At 44.0% G+C, this 25,556-nt stretch overlaps 2 protein-coding genes across 4 annotated transcripts in view; one reads left to right on the top strand and one right to left on the bottom strand.

Annotated features, from left to right (window-relative positions):
• Positions 1 to 8,052, bottom strand: part of TOM1L2 (target of myb1 like 2 membrane trafficking protein) — a 58,577-nt gene extending 50,525 nt beyond the window's left edge. For all 3 annotated transcript variants that reach the window (XM_026095162.2, XM_026095164.2, XM_026095165.2), the window contains exon 1: positions 7,942 to 8,052. In XM_026095162.2, the coding sequence (XP_025950947.2) occupies positions 7,942 to 7,993 (52 nt within the window). In that variant the 5' untranslated portion in view covers positions 7,994 to 8,052. The remainder of the gene's footprint in view (positions 1 to 7,941) is intronic.
• A 364-nt stretch (positions 8,053 to 8,416) lies between these two features.
• DRC3 (dynein regulatory complex subunit 3) lies at positions 8,417 to 24,882 on the top strand. Its single transcript, XM_026095284.2, has 13 exons — positions 8,417 to 8,500; positions 9,863 to 10,036; positions 11,419 to 11,535; positions 13,106 to 13,272; positions 13,879 to 14,025; positions 15,187 to 15,306; positions 16,211 to 16,323; positions 17,612 to 17,786; positions 20,260 to 20,391; positions 21,682 to 21,752; positions 22,703 to 22,826; positions 24,281 to 24,412; positions 24,585 to 24,882. Exons 2-13 carry the CDS (start codon positions 9,880 to 9,882, stop codon positions 24,696 to 24,698), a joined length of 1,569 nt encoding a protein of 522 aa, XP_025951069.1. The 5' UTR covers positions 8,417 to 8,500; positions 9,863 to 9,879; the 3' UTR covers positions 24,699 to 24,882.
• Positions 24,883 to 25,556: the final 674 nt, after the last annotated feature.

Below are 25,556 nucleotides of genomic sequence, written 5' to 3'. Positions count from 1 at the left end.
TTTTTGCATTTACTCAAGCACGCAAGGAGTGTGAATTCTTCGTTACGTTTGTCTTCCTTGTCACACTTCTCACAGCAGATGCAGCCCACGAAAACAGAGGGGATGCAACACCCCCAAGTTAGCAACATCCTAAATACTCTTGATCATACTTGGGATGTAACAAAGTCCTTCTCGCCTTGACAATAAGACACTGATGCTCTGCAAAGTTCTTGGGGTTCAAACATAGTCTGTAACACCACCACGTGCCTTCATTTTGTGTGCTGCTGCTTCGGTCTGAATTTGAACAGAGAATTTCTTCTCAAAGTAATCTAACTCCAAACGCTGCTGAGAGCCAGCTGGGGAACGGGCTGACTTGCTCTCAAGGAATAACCAGGCTTTCACATTAACCAAGCTATACAGCAGGTTTCTCCCGAATGTCTTAGCACTTCCGAGTCTTCTGACGCTCTCTGAGGTTACCCTGCAAACGCCGAGCGATACAGAAGCCCTGGTAAGCAGCCTGTACACAGACACGCACTGAGCTACCCACAGACAGGGTGTGTGCGTAGGTGTGTTTTTTTCTTCCCTAATCCTTGATTCTCAAATCAGTTACTACATTATGGGAACAATCGTATCACTTTGGCTGACACAGAACAATCGCGGAGAGCATATTTAAATTTAAAGACGCTACTTTCAATAACAGACTGGCTGCATTTATTTGCATCTCCCCTTCTGGAGCAACTGAAAGAGTGCTTATAAATTGGAAGATCCGGTTCCATAAGCAATGTAAAGACATGTTTACCTGCAGCACACTACCTGCTCCTAAGGGAAGAGGGATTTGGATGCAGGAAAGCCTTTAGACCAGCATCTTTTGTGTCCAAGAACCACCAATTCACAAGAGCCCTTTCCAAGGGAGGATAACAAATGAGCAAAACAATCAGGGAGAACTGTCAGCAGAATGACTAAGCAAAGGCAGGAGATAAGGCTTTAGAGATAGGATTTTTATTCTTCCTCAAATTCAGCAACAAGTTTCTTCTGTGTAGAAACTAGCATTCCCCCAGATGGATGCAAATAAGAAAATGGATAACTAGTTCTGGATGATCTGTGCAGACCCATCATAGCAGAAATAGTAATATAATAATAAACAGTATTATTCAGACTGGCCTTTAGGTTCATCTCCTATCTATTCAGGGTTCCTCTCCCCTGTGTGTTTTCCAAGTGTTTATGCTTCTTATCAGCTGCACATTGCACAGATTGTGAAACCAGGGAACAGAGTGCGAAGCGATTCACCCAGAGTCAGACATTAAATACCGGACAAGAAACAAGCACGCCAGGACACCTCTAAAAAGCACCAAGCCCGCAGACACTGTGCAGTGCTCTTCACCATCACAGAGCATGTCACAGCAATTTCTGCAAAAACCGCTCATTTATTTTGTTCCTTCGCTGACCATTTTACAGATATTTCACCACTGAGGATACTATCAAATGCACTGATCACCTTCAAAGACTGCTTAATTAAAATCCTAATCCAGTTTTAAGAAATCAAAGGAAAGTTTAACTAGTTGAAATGTGTTCTTAATTCAGCTAAGGAAAACATACAATACTTCTCCTTGTTTCCTTTCTGCGCAAATAAATTGTTTTGGATGGAACAAGAAATCAGTTGGAAGGGTGTATGGGGCTTTTCCTTTAGTTATTTAGCATGTTTTAAATACAAGGCTTAAAAATCTGCAGAGTACATGAACAGAACAGTATCAAACTGGGAACCAGCTGTCCCCACATTGCAACCTGGTACATATAGGTTTATATTAAAAGCATATGGAATATACATTTAAGCATACTGTGCTGGAGGAGATAAAACTGCATTACTCAGAAATACATGCTCTAATACCTTCATGAACTACAATCTGCTTTTGTGCCTATAAAATAAATCCAGTCTTAGGAACCCAGTATTAAATGGTATTATACTAATTATCCAGCTTCGCACATGTATGTAGTTCCCCCAAGTTGCTAGATTCATGACTCAGTATTTATTTGCTCCTTTAAACGCAAAGATATCCATTTCTGTATTTCATGGAAATTCTCCTTACAACATAATCCATTATCATCAAATGAAAGCAGATCCAAATAATCTTATAAAACTAAAAGCATTTTATCTAAGTGTCTTTTGCATGACTAGCACAATTCTATATGAACACTGGAGGCCTGAATTTTAATAACTGACCAGCTAGGAGAGTGCATATAAATGTATTTTAGCAACTTCCAGGAGAATACTTCCTCTGCCCTCTTCACTGTGGGCAAAGACAATGTTCACCTTTTTGATACAGTATATGCTGTGGACCTCTGATAGTAAGACAAGTTATATATCCTGTACGGAGAAAACCTAGCTTAAGAACGAGGCGCAATACTTCAGTGGTTCTGTGTAAGAGCAAGAATGTTTCTTAGGACTTTCTATTTTATTACAGTGGAATTCACAAAAAGATAGATGATTCAGACCCCAACAGCATGGCGCAAACATTTAATTCTCACTGGTACCTGATCCTACGGTGTGCTCTTTGAATGCTGAGTTCTGCCCTTGGGAAATGGGTTTTCCTTTAAAAAAATACTTTACTTATAAGCACAGCAAAGCTGCAGATTTACTCTGAAAGGAATTTAGGCAAATTGTGTGTGTGGACAAGAAAGCACGAGTTAATTCCTCCTACAGGATTACAATGGATTGTTCATCATAATACACCTCTCTATTCCTGCATATAGTTATCGATTTATTCATTTATTTAGAGACTACTTTTATTTTAAGTCTCATGAAAATCTTAAGATATAAGAAACCTGAAGAAAGGTCTTAAGAGTTTCTTACAAAGAAAGGAAAATGAAAAGGTGTTTATACACCCCCAAGCTACGCCAGTTTCTCATTTCAAAAAAAGAGAGTGGAAAACAAAACAGCAGCTCTGGAAACAGACTCTTTGCACCATATTTATTATCAATTTAACAGCCTTGAATGGAAACTGCAAGTGCTTTGATAAAAATCAATTGAAAAGCTGTCTGCTTCGCTGTTGCTTCAATAAAGTGCCTGTGTGTCCTTCGCTGAAACCCTAAGCCTCCTTAAACAATACTCCTTATTAAATCACAGCACTGGGTCTCCTCTGAACACAGATTCCAAGGCAAGTGCCCAATCCTGCATCCCATATGCAGAGCTTCCTTCGTCAACAGGAACCAAGGATGTAAACCAGCATCTTCTGCTCAACACCCCCACCCCCAATTATGCAGGACACGGAGAAGAGTCACTTAATTTCTGCTACACAGTTAAAAAATAATTTTTAGGTTCCTGTGCATTTAACTCAGGTGTTGGATCTCTCTTTCTGGAAACCTTTGGCTCAAACAGACTTAAGACTGTGATGAAAAAGGCTGGCTTCAGAAATTCACACCACAGCCCTTAGCAGAGCCACTACCAAAACCAGACCCATGTGTTTTCTGTCTGCCTACCTGCAAGGAGCCCATTTCACACACCGCTGCCTGAACTCAGCCCTTCACACCTGAGGGAGCTGAGGGGGGCAAGGAGCAAGTCTTGGTTTGGATTCAAACAAATAAAAATTCTCCTGAAGTGTTCGCAAAGTCACTAGAGTAAAAAAGTACTACAAAATTTAACCGGTTTTACTGTTTCCTCATGTGTAAGCCATATGGCATATATCAAATAAGCAGCATGAAGAAAAAAGTCAGCAGTACTCCACGTTCTCGAAATTCAATCAGTTTGAATCATCTAAGATGTTTTTGCTAACCTGTGGTAAGGATATTTGTTCTAATAACCTTGAATAGAGTGGTGACACTTTAAAGATGGCTCCCTTGAACAAAGAAAGATAAAAATGCAATTTACAGTGGGACACTGAATCTCAAGGCAAACTCTTGCTACTGTCAATTGTAGCTTTTTCCACGAGCCAGTCTGCCTCCAGATACCAAGCACTTTGTCTTCACTGTTTTACTACACATCTTCCTGTATTCCCCCTACTCCCAGGTCAGGAGTGTTCTTCAAAACAGTCTTCCTCTAAGAATCGAGTCTACCTGCACTCATACAAATTCACAATATTAACGGAGAAAAATAAACTAAATAATTCAGTCATAAGAACTGGCCCGACTCCCAGTACCACAAAGAATCCTAAATAGACATGTCAGCCCTAACGCAGTCCCAGAAACCCGAGGCATCCACTTCCCCCCCTCGGATTCTTCCCAGCTTTCTCAGAAATCCTGGGGCTGGGGCTGGCGGTCAGGCCTTCCCTCAACTGCCTGAGCTGGGCTCAACCAGAGGAATGCAATACAAGTGGAAACTCCCGTGCCCTTTTGGGGTCCGCAGCTAGCAACGCAGACTGCTGCTGGGTTCGCGGGAAGCCGGGCACTGAGTAAGAGCATGCCACTTGCCAGAAGCACCGGCTGCCCTGCTCCGCACAAAACCCCTGCCCCTGATCTTCACGAGGAGGCCTGTTAGAAAGAGTTGACAACTGACAAAAGCAACATTATGGAGTGGCAAAGGGACTATGGAGACTACTTCTAAGTCTGATGGGATGCTGAAAAGCATCATTTACCCATTAAGTCTGTGAGAAGCAATAGATTCTGCTACATAACCCTGAATGAGCTTCTTAGCCTATATGCAAAATGGTGCTATTACCTTGCTTCACTGCAACCTCCAGGTACAGAGAGCAAAACATTTTTTAAATAAATTCAGGAAGCTCCTAGGCACACTGCAACAGCTGACTGACTACCTTCCACATAAAACCCTGTGGAAAACCACCCACTCAACTCTGGAGACAACATTTCTAGAGAATAAAAGACAGTTCAGTGTCCACAGGTCAAAGTATTAAAAAAAAATTAAGGGAGGTTTGTAATTAGTACCAATGGTGAAGTTTTATATTTTCTGTTATGTGACCACCGGAAACTAAACAGAGGCTACTGAACAAGCCACTTGCCAAAAATCAGGTAGCTTTCACACATGAGGAACCTTGCTCCCATTGAAACCGGCACTTTAGAGGCAAGAGACTCTGTCCATCTCCATTACAAATCCTCTGAGCTCATCCTAGCATTACTTTCCCACATTAAGCAAAAGAGTTAACATAAAAACCCTCCCTAGCTTCAGACATTATCCAGATGAAGAGAAGGAGGAAAAGAGAAAATCTCTTGTATTATCACTCTCAGCTCTCCCAAAACCTTTTCTGACATCTTTGTTCTTTCAGACCTGGCATTTATCTGAAGACGTTGTCTAGCCCTAATTAAATCTTTATGTGAACCACTGCTACTTCCTGGCAGAGAACATGCATTCTTGGTGTGCTGATGGACCTACATAATTTTCTGCACTTCTCCCTTATGGTGAGTGTTAGGCCTTGCTTGAAAACATCACAACTGTGTTCAACACAATATGTTTCAACAGAAATATGAAATTATTCAGTTCCTTTTAAAGAATGAAGAGAAACATAAGTGAAAACTATATTCCACAAGTTCAATGAAAAAAAAAAAAACTGTGGAAACACTGAGCAAATAGCGCCGTCTGAGAACAAGGCATGCTTTTGTTTTACTGTTGTCTCAGAAAGGCATAACTGGCAGTGATATAAGACGAAGCAAAATTTTTCTTCCAAAATAAAATCTGCAGCTATCTCTTCCCCTCTGGATAAAAAACATTCTTAAAGCTAAACCGAATTTTCCATTATGGGAAGTCGCATTATAAGCCCCTCATAGATACCTAACTATAGCTGATGAAGGTAGCTCTCTCAGAGCTTTGTGTTAGAAGTCTTTAAGTTGGCAGCTATTGCTCATTCAAAGAGAACAAGGGGATGCAAGACCTATGCAAATGTTTAAACTCCCCAGTTAGAAAGGCAGAAAACTAGAAAAGCAGATTTTATTTTTAAAAACACCAATAATTATGTCTTAAAGAGGCCCCCTTAAATTACTTACTGATGCTAAAAGAATCTGACATTAAATAGATTAGAAATTATTGCCTTCCCTAACAACGCTTATTGTAGAGCCCTTGTCCAAGCAGCAAAGCAGACAGCTGTCCTGGCAGATGTTATCAGATGGCCAAACACAACAAAGCAAATTCACTTTAAAATTATGTTTAACTTTCACAGTTCTTGTTATTATCCTCAAACTCTCAGCACCTCTCTTCCTAACCAAAAGACATAAACACCCCAGATGGCTAAAGAAAAACAGCAAGATATACATATGCTCCATATAGCTTGACAAAGCGAGAGTCCATCTTCAAAGCACAGTGTGAGACTTACCCCTTTAAGAGCCTTTTAGTTCTACAATGGGGTGTGTCTGCATGTGTGGGTGAGGAAACTACTATAAAAAAACTTTTGGGTTTTGAGGTCATGACCAGATACTCTGCAAAATTTTCCCACTGTAATTTCCACAGACGCAAGTCTTCCGTCAATCCATAAATTCATATAGAATAGCTATAGACTATATTTCACATAGCTATAGATTATACTGTCTATAACCCCTAAATAAGGCATTAGAGTTACTGTCCCTTAAGAAACAAATCAAGGCACAAAGAAATTAACAGCATGGAGCATCCCTCATTGGAGAGGGATACCGGTACAACTGCATCCAACTGAACATCGCTTCGGCTTCTGGGAGCATATGCCAAGGCCCCTGTGCTGCAGGAACCTGAGCCAGACTATTGTTCTTTCCCTTTGAAATGTGGGAGATCTCGTACTTCTTTGGGGCCTAAGAGCAGACAGCGGGAGGGAATGACAGCTCACCCAGCTGTGGGCAACTTATCAACCTCTGCAAAAGTAGGGTCTGGGCTTTCTCCCATGGCCCCAGCTGTGACAGCCCAGACCAAAACCAGACTTGCCACAGATGAGAATGAATGTATGTGTAGGAGTGAGGGAGTAGACACAGCAACCCAGTAAGGGTTTGGCTAACTGTACAGTGATGATATACTCAAAATAATCTGTCTAACGTCACCAAATCATTAGCAAAACAACAATTCAAGCTCTGGGCTGAAGACTGAGCATGTGCTTATATCTCTAAACAACATCACCTTTGCTGTGTATGCATGGGTCCTTGGAGGTTTCAACACTTTAGAAACAAGGTGGCGGAGGCTGAACAACCTAACTCTGTAACAAGGCACTCATATGCAGGGAAAGGAGCTGGAAGAAGCACACAACTCTCCTTCATCTATCAACCATCTTGAAGTGAAGTAGCTCCTTCCTCATGGCAACCGGAACCTGCCCAAAGCCCAGACTTCTGAGCTAACCCCAAAACTGATAACCCCAGGACCCTCTGTCACCCACTGAGCCTTCCACTAACCCCCCGAGATACACTCTAAGCCCTCAGGGACTCTCATGAAGCTCTAGAGCACCACCCCATCCTGAGGGCTTCCCAGTACCTCCACAGACCCCGCCAAACCCCAGAGATCTGCCCTGCCTTCAGAAATGCCTCACTACCTCCACAGGCCCCACCAACCTCCAGGTATCTGCCCTACCTCCAGGAACCCCCCACTAACTCCAGAGTCCTCTATTAACACCCACAGGCCTCTCAATGCCTCCAGAGATCCCCATTAACCCCTACAGACCCCTCCCTAGCTCCAGAGTCCCCTGCTGACCCACCGATGTTCCACTGCCTCCAGAGACCCTCGTTAACTCCCACAGAGGTCCCACTGCCCCCAGAGGCCCCCATTAACGCCCAGAGGACCCCCACCACTGCCAGAGTCCTCCAATAACCCCCACAGCCCCCCACTGCCGCCAGAGTCCCCTATTAACCACTCCAGCCCCCCCCGGCCGCCTCCAGAGACCCCCATTAACCCCCACAGAGGCCCAAAGCCTCCAGAGACCCCCACTAACCCCCAGGGATCCCCACTATCCCGAGCCCCCCACTACCTGCAGCGATCCCCACAGGCCCCACCCCCCACCCCCAGAGTCCCCAGTAACTCCCAGGGCGCCCGACAACCCCCCCGGGTCCCCAGCGGCCCCCGGCCCGCCTTACCGAGGCTCTGCCCCACCGGGGTGCTGAACGGGTTCCCCAGCAGAAACTCCATCTTGGGATGACAACAAACAGCGGCCCGGCGACCCCCCCCTCCCCCACCCCGTCCTGACTGGCACCCGCGCCAACCAACCGCAGCGTGCTTTGCCAGGCGCGGCCCGCCTCCTTGCATCTGATTGGGCGGCGCCTGGACTCCCCGTGGTCTCACAGGTTAAAGAGCGTGTCCATCACTGTCAAGTGAAGGGCCCGCCCCTTCGGTAATCCACACCCTCCAGTTGATCGACAGCAGGGACACTGCTATAGGCACTCACCATTGGGCAACGGCCAAACCGTTCTCCGAGACTATTGGGCAATCGTCACGTCAATCATAAGCGCCTCTTCCCGCCCCAAGGGCACGGTGCCAGCTCTGATTGGCTGACACGCTTTTCTCGCGCTATGATTGGTAGCCAGCCTTCCCACCCACTCCCTGACCATTGGCGGCTCAGCTTGTCACGTGGCCTTGCTTAGCAACGCGCCTGGGCTTCCTTAGCAGCCGGTTCGGAGGCCTGGGGCCGAGGTGCAGGTGGGAGCGGGATGGCGGAGGGGAGCCGAGGGGCCTGTGGAGCTGGGGGCCTGGGGAGCCGGGGGGCCTGGGAGGTCTTGGGGTGAGGCCTGGGGAGGCCGAGGAGCCGGGGGGTTGGGGCCTGGGTCTTGGGGCCTGACGCCCCGGGCGAGGCCTGGCTGGGTCTCTCTGAGCAGCCACAGAGGCCAGCAGCCCCCTTCTCGGGGGAACGAGGAAGCCCGCCTGGGCGAGTGTCACCCGGACAGGGAGGGGCAGGGGTGCCGCCCTGGGCCCTGCACAGCCCGGGGGTGTTGGGGGACGTGGAGGTGCTTCCCAGGGCCGGGTTCACGCTGGCAGTGAGCAGCAGTGCCTGGTCTGGGTGATGCATCCACTGCTCTCGCCTCCACGGCGCCCGGAGTGTTCCTGCAGAGCGTCAGCAGGCTCCAGACCTTGAAGACGTGCTCAGATCCGTGGGACTAGCATTAACTAAAGAGATGACAGACAAATGCAAGGAAAAGAAAGTGAAAAGGGTGAATAAATCCATGACGTGCTGTTCCTTGGGCTGTGTTGAACACAGCCATGTAGAGCTTTGGTTGTTAATTAAAAGCATGATGAGGATAAAATTATCTAAATTCAAGCATTTCTCCTTCCTGTGCTCCTATGGAGAGAAATCAGTCAAACTTTTTTCATGATTACAGGCACCTCCTGCAAGCAGGAGGTTTCAAGATTCAGGTCCTTCCTACTGAGTCTGTACCCAGTTCCAGAAAGATAAGCTGCCTCATTGCCTCCAGGGAAACGTTAGGGTTATTTAAATGACAAAGCCAGGGCAGAGAGTTAGGAATTGTGTGTTTCCCAAATCAGTTGTCAGAGTGAAGATATGTGTGTGCAATGCTATATATTGACTGAAGTACGCTGCCTCAATCAGATGGCCCTTACTTTGGATCTGTATTCAGTGTTGTCTTTAGCAAATGTGGTACACAGAGCCTTGAATATGCCATTTCTATAAAGATGGATTTCAGCAACAAGTGACTGCCATGTGAGGGACATTTCTGTACTTTGTTGTTTATAGGGCACAGGGCCTCCTTTAGCTGTTCTATTTATCTGGCCAAATCCTGACATTCTTTATGGAAAACTCAAATATGGTGTGAAGTTTGCATGTTGTAACCTGATAAGGTTAACTGCCTGTAAAGTTGCGCTTAGCATAGCATCAGTGACTTTGTGATAAAAGTCAAATACCTCTTTGATATCAGCTCTGAGGTATTAGATTCTCTCAATACTCAACTGGTTTTTTTACTTCTTTAGAATTGTTATGCCATTTCAATAAATGCTGGAAATGGTAGCCAGGCAGTGGTTTAATTTTTTTTTTCTTGTCTGTCCTTTAAGGCACTTATCATCTAAAAATGAGTCAATTATACAATATTATTGAGCCAAATGTTATCAGTGAAGAAATGGTTCAGAAAGCTGTGGAAGAGCAAAGTCAAGATGAGGCACAGCAGCTTGCCAAAAGGGAAGGTATTAATTTTAAAGACGTCACAGAGCTACAGCTTAGTTTTAGAAGTGAGTATCAGAATATATATATTATATGTTTATTTATTCGAGGGTAATAGAATTAAGCATTGAGTGGCTAACTGGCAATTACGTAATTATGGTTAGCTTGGATTTCGTACGTGAATAGTAAGGGACTGGACTTACATTTTTAGCCATACTTGTATGAAGTAGTTTCAGTAGACAGAGCTGGGTGGTTTTGCTGATTGCTAACTTTAAAGCTGCTTAACTTTGTGCTATTATTGTCACTGCTATTCTTATTTAACATTTATATTGTGGTGACACCTACAGGCCACAGGCCTATTGGTCCCTTTTATATGTGGACAAAGCAAATGCTGGCCAAGCTCTTGCTGACCACCACTGGCCACTACGTGAGGGCTCTTTGGTAGCTTCTGGTGATCACAGTCCAATTCAGTGGCCTCCTCTGGCCATCCATAGCGTTAGCCCAGCTTGCATCTTACTATCAAACCCATCATAAACTTGCATTCAAAAAAATGGGAAAGAAGAACATTTGGCTCACTGTTTGAGTATTTCAGGGGTATGTAATTTCATGGACAAAATCTGCTTTTGGTTATTCGTTGTGTGCTCCAGTAAAATGCGTGTATCCCGAGTTTCTTAGTACACACTTCCTATTGCCTGATTCTGCATGCATCTGTGTGCAAATATGGAACATGGTACTGCGTATTTAGTGCATGCAGTTCCTTGCTTTACACTGCACTCACTAAACAATAGCACCTAACAAAATCTTCAGGGAATTCGTCGGCATAAAGAAAATTGAGGTGAGAATATTTCGTATTTTGTGTCACCTTGGTTCTAGTGTTTTCCTGTAGTGCCTAACAGCCTGCCCTTGTGATTGAGTTTCTGGAGAAAGCTAAATGCGGTGGTATTGATCAGCGCTAAATTGCAGCCTTCACAGAAACAGTAGTCCCCAACCTGCTCTCCTGTGATGAGAATCTCAGAAGCAGCAGAGTAACTTACAAAAGCAGTAGCTGGCCACTAGGAGCCTGCAAATGCAGAGGAAAGCAGAGTCCTCGCTCCTGGAGCTGGAAAGCAAAATGAATGTCAAGGCCTCCTGCCAGTGGATTCATAAAGCCACTCTTGACTGCAGTGCTGTAGTCAGCATCGCCTCAGTGACTCACTGACATCACTGATTAGCAGTGTGGGCTGGTGCAGGACACCGAGGTTAACCTGGCTGCTTCGCTGAAATCCTCATCCAGCCAGCAGACCTCTCAGCTCTCTCAAGGGCAGTCAGCAGACACTATTGTAGTCAGCTGAAAATCACTTTGGAGGTAAGACTGACATATTTTGCTGGCTAAGAAAGTGTGTGCGCTAAACTGAAACCTGCCTCACATAAAAAGCAGTTTTGTTTTGTTTTGTTTTTCCTGTGGCTTTAGATATCCTGCAGATTGATAATCTGTGGCAGTTTGAGAACCTGACTAAACTGCAGCTGGACAACAACATCATTGAGAAGATAGAAGCTCTAGAGAGTCTGGTTCACCTTCTGTGGCTTGGTAAAATATAGGCATATGAGGCTGGATGCCTCTACAGGTGCAAAGTAATCTGCAATAAAACCAGGATGCCATATTCCTTCTCAAACACAACTGGTGGGAGCTTTCCCAGGGATGACTGTCAGCTGTCTGTGTGTGTTTCCTCATTTGACTGTCAAATGTCAAAAGGCATGAATATTAGAACTGCAAAACAATCCTTCAAATGTTAAAAAATTGGTTTTAACGTATTTGGTGTGGCAGGAACAGCAAGCTAGAAAATCATAGTTGTTTCCAGGGTTTATACTGATATTCAGAGGTAACTTTCAGAAATATTTACAAAAACAGCTCTGTGATTTAGAAGCCTGTATTCTGTTTTCAGAGGTAATGCAGGCACTTCAGAGCCTAGAACCCACAGAAAGGCGATGGTGCCTTTACCCCTGCACACTTAAGCGCTTCTCTTTGTTGCCATTCCAAGAAGTGATCATCTTTGCAGTCTTATGTGGCTTCTTTCAACTCATAAATTGGGGTACTAATAGCAGTGTCATACAGTGGTGCAGGCTTTGATGCGGAGCAGGTCTGTGGCCTGGCAGCTACAGATATACAGCTTTAAGCATTCACCGTGAACTGCAGCCACATTACTGGGTTGCAATGTAAATATATCTTAAGTCACCATTGCAAATAGCATGTAGGGCTTTGGTTCATAAGCACATCCTGAAATGTCTTTGCCCCCAGTTGTCTGCACCATCCCGCTGCACAGATGACTAATGCACTTGTGAATCAACAGCTGATCACTGCAGTGGGAGCAGAGTCTTTTTGAAGCACACTCATGAGTTTCAGTTTGCCTAAAGGTTGTAGTGGATCAGCATCAGCTGCATGTGTGTCTCAGCCGTTTGCACGCTGGGGTGATGCAGACAGCTGGTAACCTTATCAGCCATCTTTGGGCTCCCAAATCACTCAGTATTGGCCTGAGGGCAAATACTGCCCTCAGTGATGATGAATGGAGGTGTTAGGATAGATGTTCTGGCAGAATAAGATGAGGGAATATTAACAAGTGAAATAGCTATAGTGAGTATATGCCTTTGTGTATCTCCATTGACAACAGGACAGTTGCAGCCTTGGAACTGGCATATGCTGGTCCCATGGGAATTGTTATATTGGGGGACATTGGTCTGGCAGACAAGAGTCTGCAAGAAACAAGGCAAGTAGGGTCAAATTTATCACATAAGTACCTTCTTTGGGGGTATTTCCCCACCTCTTTTCTTGCATTTTGGGTTTCCCCGTAAGGTAGAAATCACTTTCGGGTTGTGTATGTAGTCCTCACATAGACTGACTTCAACATTTCCTCTAAGTTAAAAGTTGCATGAACAGTTGTAAGCAGGAGATTCCCTCATTGCTTCCTGACGCAAAGAATGATGATTTCATGCTGAGCATTTTCTGTGGGACACTGAACACCCCTGAGGAAAGTACTCCATATAAATTCTAAAATCAAGAGCCAGGCTAAATGCAGGGTCAGGTGTTCTGCTACAGATAATTTAACTTTGTGCTTGTAAAACTTCTGTTTTCTGAACTTTTTGATTTCTAAACTCTTCCACAGATTTGTCCTTCAACAATATTGAAGTAATTGAGGGCCTGGATACCCTTGTTAAACTGCAGGACCTGAGCCTCTACAATAACAGAATATCTAAAATTGAACACATGGACGCATTACAAGACCTACAGATTTTTTCAATAGGGAAGAATAACCTGGCCATTTTAGAAGATGTGAGTGCCTCTGTCTTTCCAAGTGTCCCATATCAAATATCCTTAAATTGACATTTACCACTATATCCGAGCCCCTTCTTAGAGGAAAAATTCTCCTTAGGATTTCCCTTCCTCTGTAGTCCAAGTTATGGTTTTGGTAAGCTATCCAGGTATGAAGTGCTTACTTCAGCTATTTCTCTTTTAGATTATTAATTTGTGGGGGACCTGGCTTTGTTACTGTTGCCATCCATGGCAAAATTCCTATCAATTTCCGTGAGAGCTAGAAAAGGAATAAGTAGCTATCAGAAAAGGAGGGAGTACAGGCTAGGATTTATTTGAGGCTCTCTGAGGGCAGTTTACTAGTCTGTGATCCCTGACTTGTCCACCACCCAGCTAAAGGCCTTCTCTCCAGACCCATCATTTCTATATCCATGATGTGGATTATAAGCATTTTCTTCCCCAAATAAAACGATTCAATAGCATTAGAAACTCGGCATTTAATGTCACCTATGCTTGGTAGTTGAACAGGATATGTATTGTAGCATAGCTGTGATAAGTGCAACAAATTTCAAAGCTGTGTGTTTCCATGACATGCCAAAGTACAGCACCTCTTTCCCCTCGGTACAGGTGATCTATCTCAGGAGGTTTAAGAACTTACGCACACTGAATCTCGCAGGGAACCCTCTCTGTGACAATGAGCAGTATGCACCATTTACTGTTGCTCACCTTCCAGAGCTGGTATACCTGGACTTCAAGCTTGTGAGTGACACCATGGTAAGTAATTCTGCTTTCTCTTCCTGTGAAACTGGGTACCAGCATTTTATAGAGCATTTACTTTGTTGGTATGCCAGCAATATCCTCGCATTCAAGTCTGGTTCCCTGAAGAAATTAGGCTTATGGAATCATGCCGTGTTTATTCTGTGTCTGCCTAACAGCTCTGAACCTATGGGCCAATTTATATCAAATCTGACAGAGGTAGAGGTGTCAAAGGTATTATGTTCTCACAGGTTTTGTGAAAATCAGCGCCTGAGCGTGGGAGAGAGGCCTTGTTAATGTTGCCATAGAGAGGCTGCAGCGCAAGCGCGAGACTTCTTAGAGACCCGAGAATCTCAGAGGAGATCAGTCTTGAGACACAAATCCAGAGGAAAACAGGCTTGGTGGTCCTGCTTGTTTCAGTAGCTGACCGACAGGTTATCCAGGCAAACGGGTGCCACCCAAATTGGCTTCCCTTTCCTGATTCTTGGGAACAGAACAGTCTATCAGCAATGGTAGCCCATATTACTGCTTTTTGGTCCCAAGGCTCAAAGGAACACAAAAAAAATTTTTCATCACCAAAGAACATGATTAATTTGAAATTTACTTAGCACAGAAAAGGAGCTGTATTTGGAATATACATTACTCTTAACAGAGGACTGGAAGGGCTTTTCAGGTCATTGAGTCCAGTCCCTGCTCATGCAGACAATATGTCATAGTCACGTACTTAAATTTGTCAAGCTTCAGTTTAAAACTAATTAGGTTCTTGCCCCTGCTGCTACCTTGCCATCCACTCCTCAAAAGATCCATCTCCTCCCTAGTAAATGTATTAAACCCACTAGCTGATCAAATCAGAGCTCAAATTCTAAAAGTCAAAACAGGGCCTCTTGCTTAAAAATAAATAAATAAATAAATAAAGATGGGAAATTGAAAGATGAAAGTTCCCTCCGTCCAGATCAGCTCAGAAGCATTGAATGCAGAGGCAGAGTAATATGCCAACAAGAAGTGGGATGAGGAATGGATTAGAAACTTCATAGGCAGTTTAATACAAAGCACAAAAAGAAGTAGAGATGTGGTTGTCGTTCAGATGCATGTTACAGAAAGATTGAATGCTTGGGCCCAGATTCATTTGGCAATGCTGGATAACCTAATCAAAATATTTTCTTTCTTTATATTTCTCAGCGAGAAGCTGCAATTTTAAAGTATCAGTATTCTACTGAACCGCTCAAGCAGGTGGAAGCCCAGGCTCTGGCTCAGCTGGAGGAAAAGCAGGCAAAGCAGAATGAACTGGAGTACCACAAGGTATGTTTTCCTTGGCTGGTTGTCCCAGGGGAAGGAAGTGCAGCTGATACTGACTTCTCTTTTACCTGCCTGAAGATTTAATGAGAGCTTAACATTGACTCTGCTAAAACTAAGGCTGGGATTAATCTCCATGATCTCTGAATCTCATCTTTTGAATGAAAACAAGAACTGCTGTAGAATATACATGACATGGGGGAACATAATTCTTTTGGCTGAACAGTGAAACTACCCATATAGACCCTGAGAAGCTAAATAGTAAATCATACTTGAGGTTCTTATCAGCCTGACATTAGACTAGGAAAATTACAGGTCTGAGGGAACTGTTGGCGTTTTCATAGTGTGGTGACTTTTTTTTCTCCTTCACACTAAGTTAAAGCTTTTTATTACTTATTAGTAACCTCTTCAGGGCTTTCAGAGATCATTGTGGTCCTGTGAACTGAAAACAAGACCAGTTATGGTCTGGCTCTGTGTCCCCTGCCTCCACAAGATCAGAGTGGCTGAAGAGCAGGAGGAGGTTAAGTGACAGGGAAGAGACCTGCAGCTCTTCCCTCTAACCCTCTCCAAAGTCCACTGACTCCTTATCTAAGAGACTTTATGGTGTTGCAGTATGTGATTGTATGTGATAATGTTTTATATTAGATTAAACAGTGTTATATATCCGTAGGCTAGACGGCAGCAAAGCCACATGTGAACTAAGATGTTTTCCACTGAAAGTGCAGGGTGCTTTCATGATCTGGGATAAATATTTTGTTGGTATAACTGTGACTGAATGGAAGAGCTTTACTTGTACAGTGAACCAGTGTTTCTATGCGGGTAAAGTGCTTCTAGTACAGACACATCCTAAGGATTGGCAGCAGGTTAGCACTCTTTATTTTACCTATATTGTTTTTGATTCTCTTCAAAGACAGCCTTTGTTGAGTACCTGAATGGATCCTTCCTGTTTGAGAGCATGTATGGGGAGGATGCGGAAGCTGCCAAACTGGCTTACCTCCCCGGAGTAGATGACCTGCTGCAGGCATATCCTTCCTGGGTTTAGAAGACCTAGAGCTAAAATCTAATGACTTGAGTTAAGAAGGAGATGCATCAACAGGGGCTCTTCATCCTGTTGCTTTTGTCCCAGACTGAAAGCTACATTGATGTAAGATCTGAGACTTTCTGTGTTCAGTCTTGGAATGGTTCCAAAAAACACTGCAAGACTGTGAGACCACTGGCAGTTTTAAGGCCTGATATCTCATGAAATATGAGGGCTACAAACAAATGGTTTATACCATTGGCAAGCTGGCCAACCCAGCTTGAAACATCCCATTTGTATAACCACTCACTTCTATCACCAACAAATCACGAGATACTAGCGTTTTAAATTATCACCATTGTAATTACCGTATTCTTTTTTCTTCACTTGTGGCAGACGTAATTTTAGTAGCCTTCTTTTCTGACCCTTCAAGAAAAAAGGCTTTGTACTTTCTTTAAGTCTGGAATCCACTTAAACTTTAAAATGAGCTATAAGATAAATCTCGGTCGGTTAAATTGCAAGAGTGCAGTTGCTAAAATCATGCTGAAATTGAAGTGGTAGGAGATAGGAACAGACTAATCAGAATGATACGAGTCACATATCTCACAACCTGCCAGAGCTGGCAACATGAAGTTTTCAGGCCAGTGCTTTTTTCTGATCATTGCTCCTACACGAGGGATCAGAAAGCAGACACTTTTGTTTTTTCTTTTCTCATTCAGATTAATAGAGTATTGTCAAGGCCAGTAACTTGACCTTCCTTAAAATTGCATTACACTGTTGGGGAAAAATGCATCACAGCTTAACTACAATAGACTCTAGAAACAATTCTATTGCCAAGATAATAGCAGAAGAAAAATTGATGTTATTTTTGTGATGTTACCAAGCCAGTAGTTTATTCTGTGCCCTGGCTGTAGGCTCCAGAGCTGTATTTATTAACTACACAGACACTGTATTCACACTTGTGAAGACAGATAGGGTTGTATGCTTCATTCTGCCTCTGTATCAGAAAAGAGTTGGAGAAGTATACACATTTCCATTTTTCTCAAGGCCTTTTTCCCCTCAAGTTGCCACAGCTTTCTCCTACCCTTAAGATAGAAAAATCGTATGCATAAAATGCGAATGGGTGACCCAGTCCTGCCAGACAGAGAATACTTGGCACCCTGCTCCAGGCAAGAACCACAGAGTTTACATAACAGTAGCTTGTAACTCTTGTTGCTCCAATTTGCAGAGCTAGAAGGAATGTAGCGTATTGCTCCACTGAACAAACAAAATACCTTGACTCTGGTGTCACACATACAGGAAAGAGTTTGTCTCAGTTTGTGAAAACCTGTTTAACTATGGTCTGAAACAGCATGAAAAAAGAGAAGCTGAAGTCTCAGATTTCTACGAGAGCCTTCATGAAGCACTAACAGCCAACCAAGAGCAAGGCAGAAAAATAATCCTGGAGTTTGAAAATCGGAACAAAAGGGTAATTTTGTTAAACTTAGTTTGATACGTGATCTCTCTACATTGTATACTTGATTTTAATTTCGCTGATCGCTGGCGTAGCTTCATTAAAATTAGGATAGTGATTCTGGATTTATACTGCTGTAATAGGAGTTGGTACTTGATTCCTGATCTTAGTTTACATGTTCCTTATAGTATAAACCTATACTAAGCAATTATGTTATATTAGCTAATATAATTTCATTAACCAACATAATGTTAAAAGTACTTTAGTAGTTCACATAGGAAAGGAATTGGGGGTTTAAGATTGTATCAGCAGATGGAGTCTTCAACCCTTTAGTCGAACCACAGCCAGCTAACACTGATCGCCTTTATCTATATGGCTATTTTGGCATAGGACAGAATTAACATGTCATAGGATTATCACATTGTCCACGAAGGTGGCAGTTCTTTGAGGTGTGCAGAAAAGAAGCGGTCAGACATCTTTTCATTGACATTTTTCTGCCCTCTGGAAAACTTACTGGTCTTCAAGAGAATGAAAATGCTTACCCTTTCTTTTACTTTTGAATTTTATAATGAAATTAATTTAAGAGAGAAAAAATCTATCCTTTGGTTTTAATGCCGCTCCTTTTCTTTCTGTCTGAGGCATCCAAGAAGTCTTCCTTCACTGAAAGAGGGGGAAGAAAAGCAAGGAAATTGCAGAGTGTTCAGTTTTTTTGCAAGCTGTTTTATCAACAGCAACAGCTCAAAGAATTTTAACAGAAAAAAAATAGGTAAACTTATTGTAATGTATTTGTAGTCTTTTTTTAAGCAGAGACTATCATTTTTCATTCTGCTGTGACTCAACTACAGTCATCCATTGTGGCTGTTAAGGGCATAGCTTCTAGCTGGATCCCTTTCTAACCGTGTATAATAGATGGATCATTATTTTGTTTCCACAGAAAAATAAGGGAGGCTAAAGCCTGGTAGAACTGTCAGCTGAACAGAACAAGTCCCTGACAACTGACAGCGGGCAGAGTCACGAGCGCTCACTCTCTTTGAAAACCAGGTCACTTTTATTTAGGTGCCTTGTCACAAGCTGGCAGCCTGCTGAGTCATTCTGTCCCTGGGTCCTTGAACCTTGCTGACTCATGCTGGCAAACTGACTGTATTAACTCTAACTGGGACATGAGTTTCCAGCCTTACTGGAAGGCAAAGTATAAAGACTGATATGCATATTCTGTTATCTTGCACTTGAATTCCCAATATATACATAGCAAAAACATGGCAGAGGTCAGATGTTGGCACTTTGTCTTCGGTGGCTTACAGGCTCAACTGTAGATTGAGCTGCTAGAATAGGACACGTTGGTCAGTGTGACAGTTTTCACATAAATATGGAGGGGTTAGTGTCAAAACTGAAGACTATCTTTTAACAGCGTTTCCTAATTGGCCGTTTAAAATTGATGGAGGAGTTCAAAAAGTGCAGAGGTCCCAACAGACTGAAATTTGTAAACCGTTTGTAGTGTTTGTCTATCTGTAATCCTTTCATGCAAGCTTGGTTAACTTGTAAAATAGCTCTGCTCTCTAACGGTAAGGAGCGAAGAAGCCTTACAGCCCTTGAACTTTGAAGTTTTTGCTCCCAGAGGTGTGGCTTGAATTGCTTGGGAGTTTTTCAAGGCCCCCTAACTTGTTTAAATTAGAAGGGAAAATACTTTGCTCTCCCCACCCTGCCCTTGTAAACACTGCAAAGTTTAGGTGATCTAGTCTGTTTTCAGACACGAGTCTTGGCAATGATTCTGGTCAGAATTCTCTTTTAGCCCATTCCATTGCCTCTAAGGAAGAGTGGATTAGACATCTTAAAACATATATTTTTTTCCTCCTATTAACATTTGATTATTACCTTCTTTTAAACATACTTAAAAATAATACATTGCTTAGCATAGAAGGATTTTTTTGATCCAAGAAATAATAAATCTTGTCTGATACAAAACTGACGTCAATATTTAATTCTGAAGGGCAATAAATCCTTGCTGTAACAGGAAGTCAGGACGTGATAGGTATTCCATATGCAGAATACTAAATCCTGACCCTGTGGAAGTCAATCAAGATTCTCCTTCACTCAAGGGGATCAGGATTTAGGCCTGCATTTCTTTCAGAGAAGTAATTGTTAATCTCTTTTTCATGGCCAGCAATGTCAAGAATGTAATATTTTTTTCCCTTGAAATGTGTCAAAAGGGGAGCCAAAGTTGGAAGCATGAGGGGAAAAGTCATTTGCTGACTGGAGGATGAGGAAGAGCTTTCACTGATTTCCCTGCCTTGCTATTGGATCGTTAACATTGTAGCATACCTCAGCACAGTTGACTACCCAGTATGTAAATCTGGAGACTTACTGAATCATCACATTTCATTTCAGCTAATCAGCAGCAGGAACTTTTCTCACAAATGTAACAAGTTAATTAAATTGCAATGGAGTGCTGAACACAAACTATAAGTAATTTATGTATCTCTGTGTTTAGACGCTGGATGAGATTCAGAACGTCAGTAGTTACGATATCGCTGAGTCTAAACTAGCTGAGTACAATGAGGACATACTTCAGCTGTCAGAAACACTCATGACCTTGGAAATGCAGACAGCTGACCAGCTGGAGGTAAGGTTCAAACACATACCTGTTAAGCTTCACGTCCAGAACGCAGCGGGATTCATTTCTCTGTTGCTGCGCCCCTCCGTTTAGTAGCCCATGGTACTAGGAGGGTATATAGTTCTACCAGACAGGCTCATGTTTTCTCTCCACCTTATTCTTTCCCTGCTCAGGGTCCGTCTGTGTGAGAATCAGGCCCTGCACATTGACACATTGCAACAGATTTCTGTTTCTCAGAGCTGAGTGCAGTATTTCCTTCACATCTGTCCTAGCTGATTTCCTAGACTTCAGAGAGAAGGACTTGAGGTCATTCAGTCATTTTATAGGTCTATGTACGGAAGTTGCTGCATAGTGTGGGATATTCATTTGGGATTCTAGAGGTGTAATTCTTTGAAGCTGATCTTTGCTATGAATTGCTAAGATTACACATGTTCCTGCTCGGCTTACTGCATTTGCTTGCATAATGGCTGTTTTTTCTCTCCCCAGGCTTTCCCTCAAAAACTAGGGCAGGGTTGCTAATGAGCATCTTTCTTTAAAAAAAAAAAAAAAAAAAAAAAAAAAAGTAATCCGTTAAGAGGTTCATCTTGCTAGTTTTATGCAAGCAAATGCAGCAGTTCACTTTTGTGAATGTGCGTGACAGAGAGCAAGAGCTCAAAATGGATTCCTCACTACATCAGGACTGTGCCTTTTAATGTTATCTGAATTGATCCTAATGTACTTGCAATCACTGATGGAAAGATCAGAAGCATTTCCTTCTGCAGGCCCTTCTGGATGTACAAGGTTCTGGTGGCTGTATTTTAACTATTGTATTGAGACATTAAGTGCAAAACCTAAAAGATTCTCTGTCAGCCATTTTTGAGAGAAGTAATAGGTAGCAGCAGGTTTAGTATCCAAGGACTAAAACAGAAGCTGCAACAAGCCTGGGCATTTGTTATGCTTCTGACAAGAGGCTCTTCGTATGTGCAAGGAGACTGCAGCATGGCAGTTAGCAGAAATACAGCATCCTCTGTGCATGCGAGGGTAAAAAGCGATCAGCTGGCTTCCTCCAGAGGCCAGGTGAAAGTATCATTCAATCAACTTCCTTCCAATAAACCAATTCTGATTTTCTGTCCTTCACATACCAATGCAGAAAAGAAACTCTTGCAGCACTTTCAAAACAGCATATATGCTTGAGGCAGTTCACACTCTGTGCTAGTAACAATGAATCCAAGTTATAATGGATTTTAGATTATTCCAAGACTCCCTTCCATGTTTATGCAAGTGTTCGTTATAACATTTCCTCTTTTTCCCTCTGTTAAGGAACTAATAAAGGATTTTGAAAGAAATATTGCTGTCCTAGTATCAACATTCATTGAAAACGTTCAAGGGATATATCCTTTTGAAAGTATGTTGGCCTGGACGTCTGAGCGAGGTACGTATACTGCACATCTAAATCCAGAACTAAGCCATCAGAATAGAATTGCATTGTTTATTTTAATTAACAGAAGTGGCCTTTTCCCAGCTTTTCCCAGAGGTCATCTATATTTTTCTTAGCAAAACTATAGAAGTGCCATGTGCTTCCTAGATCAGCAGTAGCAAGGGGATACAATTTCAGGTGCTCAGCTTTTCTCTGGGGAGACTCTGGAAGGCACAGAGGGCTCTGACTAAGTTCTTCCTTGCTGAACATCTGTTGCACTTGGGCAATGTTTTACCCTTTGAGACTCTTCCTTTGTTCTCCAGGCAGGCATAACAACTCTTGGAAAATCCGGTTAGACTATTTTCTGTGTGCATTCCTGACATAGTAACCAATGAAATACCTGCAATTCCTCTTGAAGTTTCTTTAAGGGGCCTTCCTTTTTCTATCACCGATGTGTTCAGGAACAAAGTGAGATGGAGAATGAGAAAGTGCTTCTGTGACAGGTAATTTTATTTTACACATATAACACATGTCTGTTGGCCTGGTGCAAATAATTGGCATAATCGGAACTTAGCGTATATCCTGGAAGGCCTCCCTCGGTTTCCACTGCAAACCTAGACCCACTCTCAGTTCTGCAGTAATATATGGCAGTGAGGATGAGACCTGATGCACATGAGCTGAGATTAAGAGCAGAAAGAGTAAATCCTGGCATCAAATGGCATCTGGCAGCAGCCAGACTGTTGCCTCTGGAGGCCTGCAGTGAGGATACAAAGCAACAGAGTGCTTTTCTGCACACCTGCATTAGGGTTAGCAGTCCTCTCATGCAGGATGTTGCTCTTTCTGAGCCTCAGTGTTTAATTACAGGAGGTCAAGTTTCATCTCAAAGTGAACAATGTGGTCAACCTTTTCCTTAATCATCTGTACGATGGCCCAGTGCCGAGACCTGGAGAACCGTCATCATGAAAAGCTGCTAGAGATCTCAATCAACACGCTGGAGAAATCCATCAAGAATGAGCTTGATAAGGATTTGCCAGATGATGTTCGAATGGTGAGGGCACCAAAAAATTCAGCTCCTCAAAAGAGTGATCAAGAAATGGAGGCCACAGCCTCTTCTCAGAGGGGACAGGATTTCAGGGTGGCTTAGTACAGCTAGAGCTATGTCTAAACCAGAGTTTAACTTCCTTCCAGAAGGCCCCAGCTGCCTGACTGAACTACAGCGCTGCTGGGCATCTTTGCTGAGTAGTACAGAGCATGACTGCACTGCAGGTTTCCCTCGGCTCTGCAAGAGCTGGTGGCAGCAGCCCAGGAGAGGTGCTGAGCAAGTCTCTCTCCTGCCTCCAGCACAGCTCACTTCTCTGGCTCATTTCCAGACAGCCCCAACCCAGCAGGCATTTAGGCATTTCTTTGCTGCACTCACAGCTGGTTCTGTAAGGCCCTGCCCACTCCCGGAGAATCCAAACACTGCTCTGACTCGCTTGCCCCTGGACTTTGTTTGCTTCAGTGATTTCAGGACCCCTCCCCAGAGCTCTCCCAGCCCATTAGCTGTCCTGGAAACAGGACATGACATTTCAAGTGGGGCCTTCCACCGAGGCCTCAGTCTTGCTGTGATATTAAAGATCCCAGGAGCTCTTCAGAAAGCACAAAGATCATTGCAGTGCTCCAGTCAGCAACATTGCTGACCTTTTTTCCTCCATTATTCTTTCATTTAGTGGCTAATTGATTTAAGTTTTGCATTCGCTGTGTTTTTGCACTGTCCAGATTACTCCAGCCCCCCCATTACTCTGGATAATCACAAGCTGACAGACACAAAGCAGCCCCCTCAGCCCCCTGGGGGAGCTCCCTGCTTTATGGCCTGTGCAGATGGCTGTGGTTATGCACTGCTGCTGTGCACCCATTTTGCCTCACTGCCATCCATTTCCATGGAGAAGCAATCTTCATTTGTTCAACAGCTGCTCTTGGCTGCAGGAGGAGAGTCATTACGGTTTAGTGAAGCCACCCTCTATTTAAAACCACAGGGGAAGTCGCTGCTTCTATTAGAAGCTGGGGCTCTCCAAAATGAAGATTTACAGCCAGTGCTACCAGTTCAAGAGACCCTTCCAAGTGTGATTTTCCACTTCTCGCACCTGCTGGGCTAGGCATGCTAGAGCATATGCAGCCTTGCTTCAACAACAGCTGCCTGCAGTGGCCTGCCATGTGCTGCGAGGCAGCAGAGCACTCAGGAGCAGGCATTTGCTCCCTGCTCTAGCTTGTCGGGCAGGTGAGGGCAAGGGTGCCGCCTCAATTTCCCCCTTTGTACAAGGGATAATACTCCTTTACAGCTGTAGTGAGGCCTGATCACATACTTGCAAATGGTAAAGCACTGGGCTCGTCAGTACAACACAGAAGTCGTCTTTTCTCCCCGCCCAAGCAGAGCAGTTACTGCACTGCTAATTCTGAGCTCTGCTGCTTTGCTGCACACCTGCCCCCCCTCCCCTCCCCTGACCTGATCACGTTACCTCCTAGCTTTTTGTGGACGAAACCACCGTTGTCAATGCAGTCAACGCATCCCACGATATGCATCTGTTGAAGATTGATAGCCGAGAGGGTGACATCCTCAGCAATGCACGTCGCTGGCAGGCCTCTGTGACAGAGAAGGTAAGAGACCCTCCTGCTCTTGTGGGGATGGGGCACAGACAGCTCTGGTCGGGGGTGCCAGGTCTGGTCTGAGCGGCGAGGACACTGCCAGGAAAGAACACCCTCCCTTTTGCGCTACAGCCAGTGACCTTGAGAAGCCCATGGATTCAGGGCTTGATTTGAATCTGTTCAGGCTCTCCAAAACGAGATTGACAGAAACCGCAACCGTGTCAAAGAGATCATTCAGTACATTGACCATCTTCAAGAGGAACTGGAGAACACGGAGACTCCGGAGCCGCCAGAGTAGGTACGCCATGGGCTGGGCGGGTGCCTTCCTGGGGTGCACACAGGACAGCCCCCAGCAGCAGGATACCCATGGGGCAGTTACCTCTCTATACCTAAACTGTCTGGGACATTTCAGGCCAAAGGTACGCTCCTTCCTCCATCCCACCAGAAACTGCAAATAAAAGATGCTTATTGACTCTGGAAAAGCATCCGAAATCTTGTCTCTTCCATTGTACTGGCATGAAGCCCATTTAGACAGAGCTCAGACCTGGTCACAAGGGCTTATGGATCAGCTGTGAGCTGATTGAACCAAATCATTGCAGCACATCATGCCTGAAAGGTTTAGTACCTGCAAGAACAGCGGCAGGAACCTGTGAGCCCCAGGCATGTGGCAGCAGCCTGGGAGGAGAGTGCTCTCCATCAAACCGCCCCCAAAATAATGGCAGGTTTCCAGCTCAGCAAGCAAAAGCTGGCTGGGGCTCTGTGCACCTGGGAGCCTTGTCTTCTCACCGCCTCTTGCAAAGGCAGCTTTCTGCAGCATGAACAGAGCAGCCCCAGCTAGCAGGAAGGGAAATCAATGGTTCCACAGGAGCTAACACACTGCTGCTCACAGCAGCCAAGCGAGGAGTCATTAATTCCCCTCCTTGCTTGGTGACAGCAGCTGTTACGCTCACTTGTGGGCAGCTTCTGAGGAATGATGCTGGTCAGTGCGGCACTGCTAGAGGCAAGCAGCAACAAGAAAGGTGGGAAGGCTAAATGAAAGCATGGCTGTGTATGCATTCTGGGGAGACAGGTCTCTGAAAGCACTGTGGCTGGTGCTGCCTGACTGTATACAGGTTTAGGTTTTTGAGGATGGCTGGAGCCTAGGTTACTCCTCTCT

This window comes from Dromaius novaehollandiae, chromosome 14 (genome assembly GCF_036370855.1).
Source record: "Dromaius novaehollandiae isolate bDroNov1 chromosome 14, bDroNov1.hap1, whole genome shotgun sequence".
NCBI classification, from domain to species: Eukaryota; Metazoa; Chordata; class Aves; order Casuariiformes; family Dromaiidae; genus Dromaius; species Dromaius novaehollandiae.
Note: the sequence above shows the minus strand (reverse complement) of the source record. Positions and strands in the feature narration are given on the sequence as shown.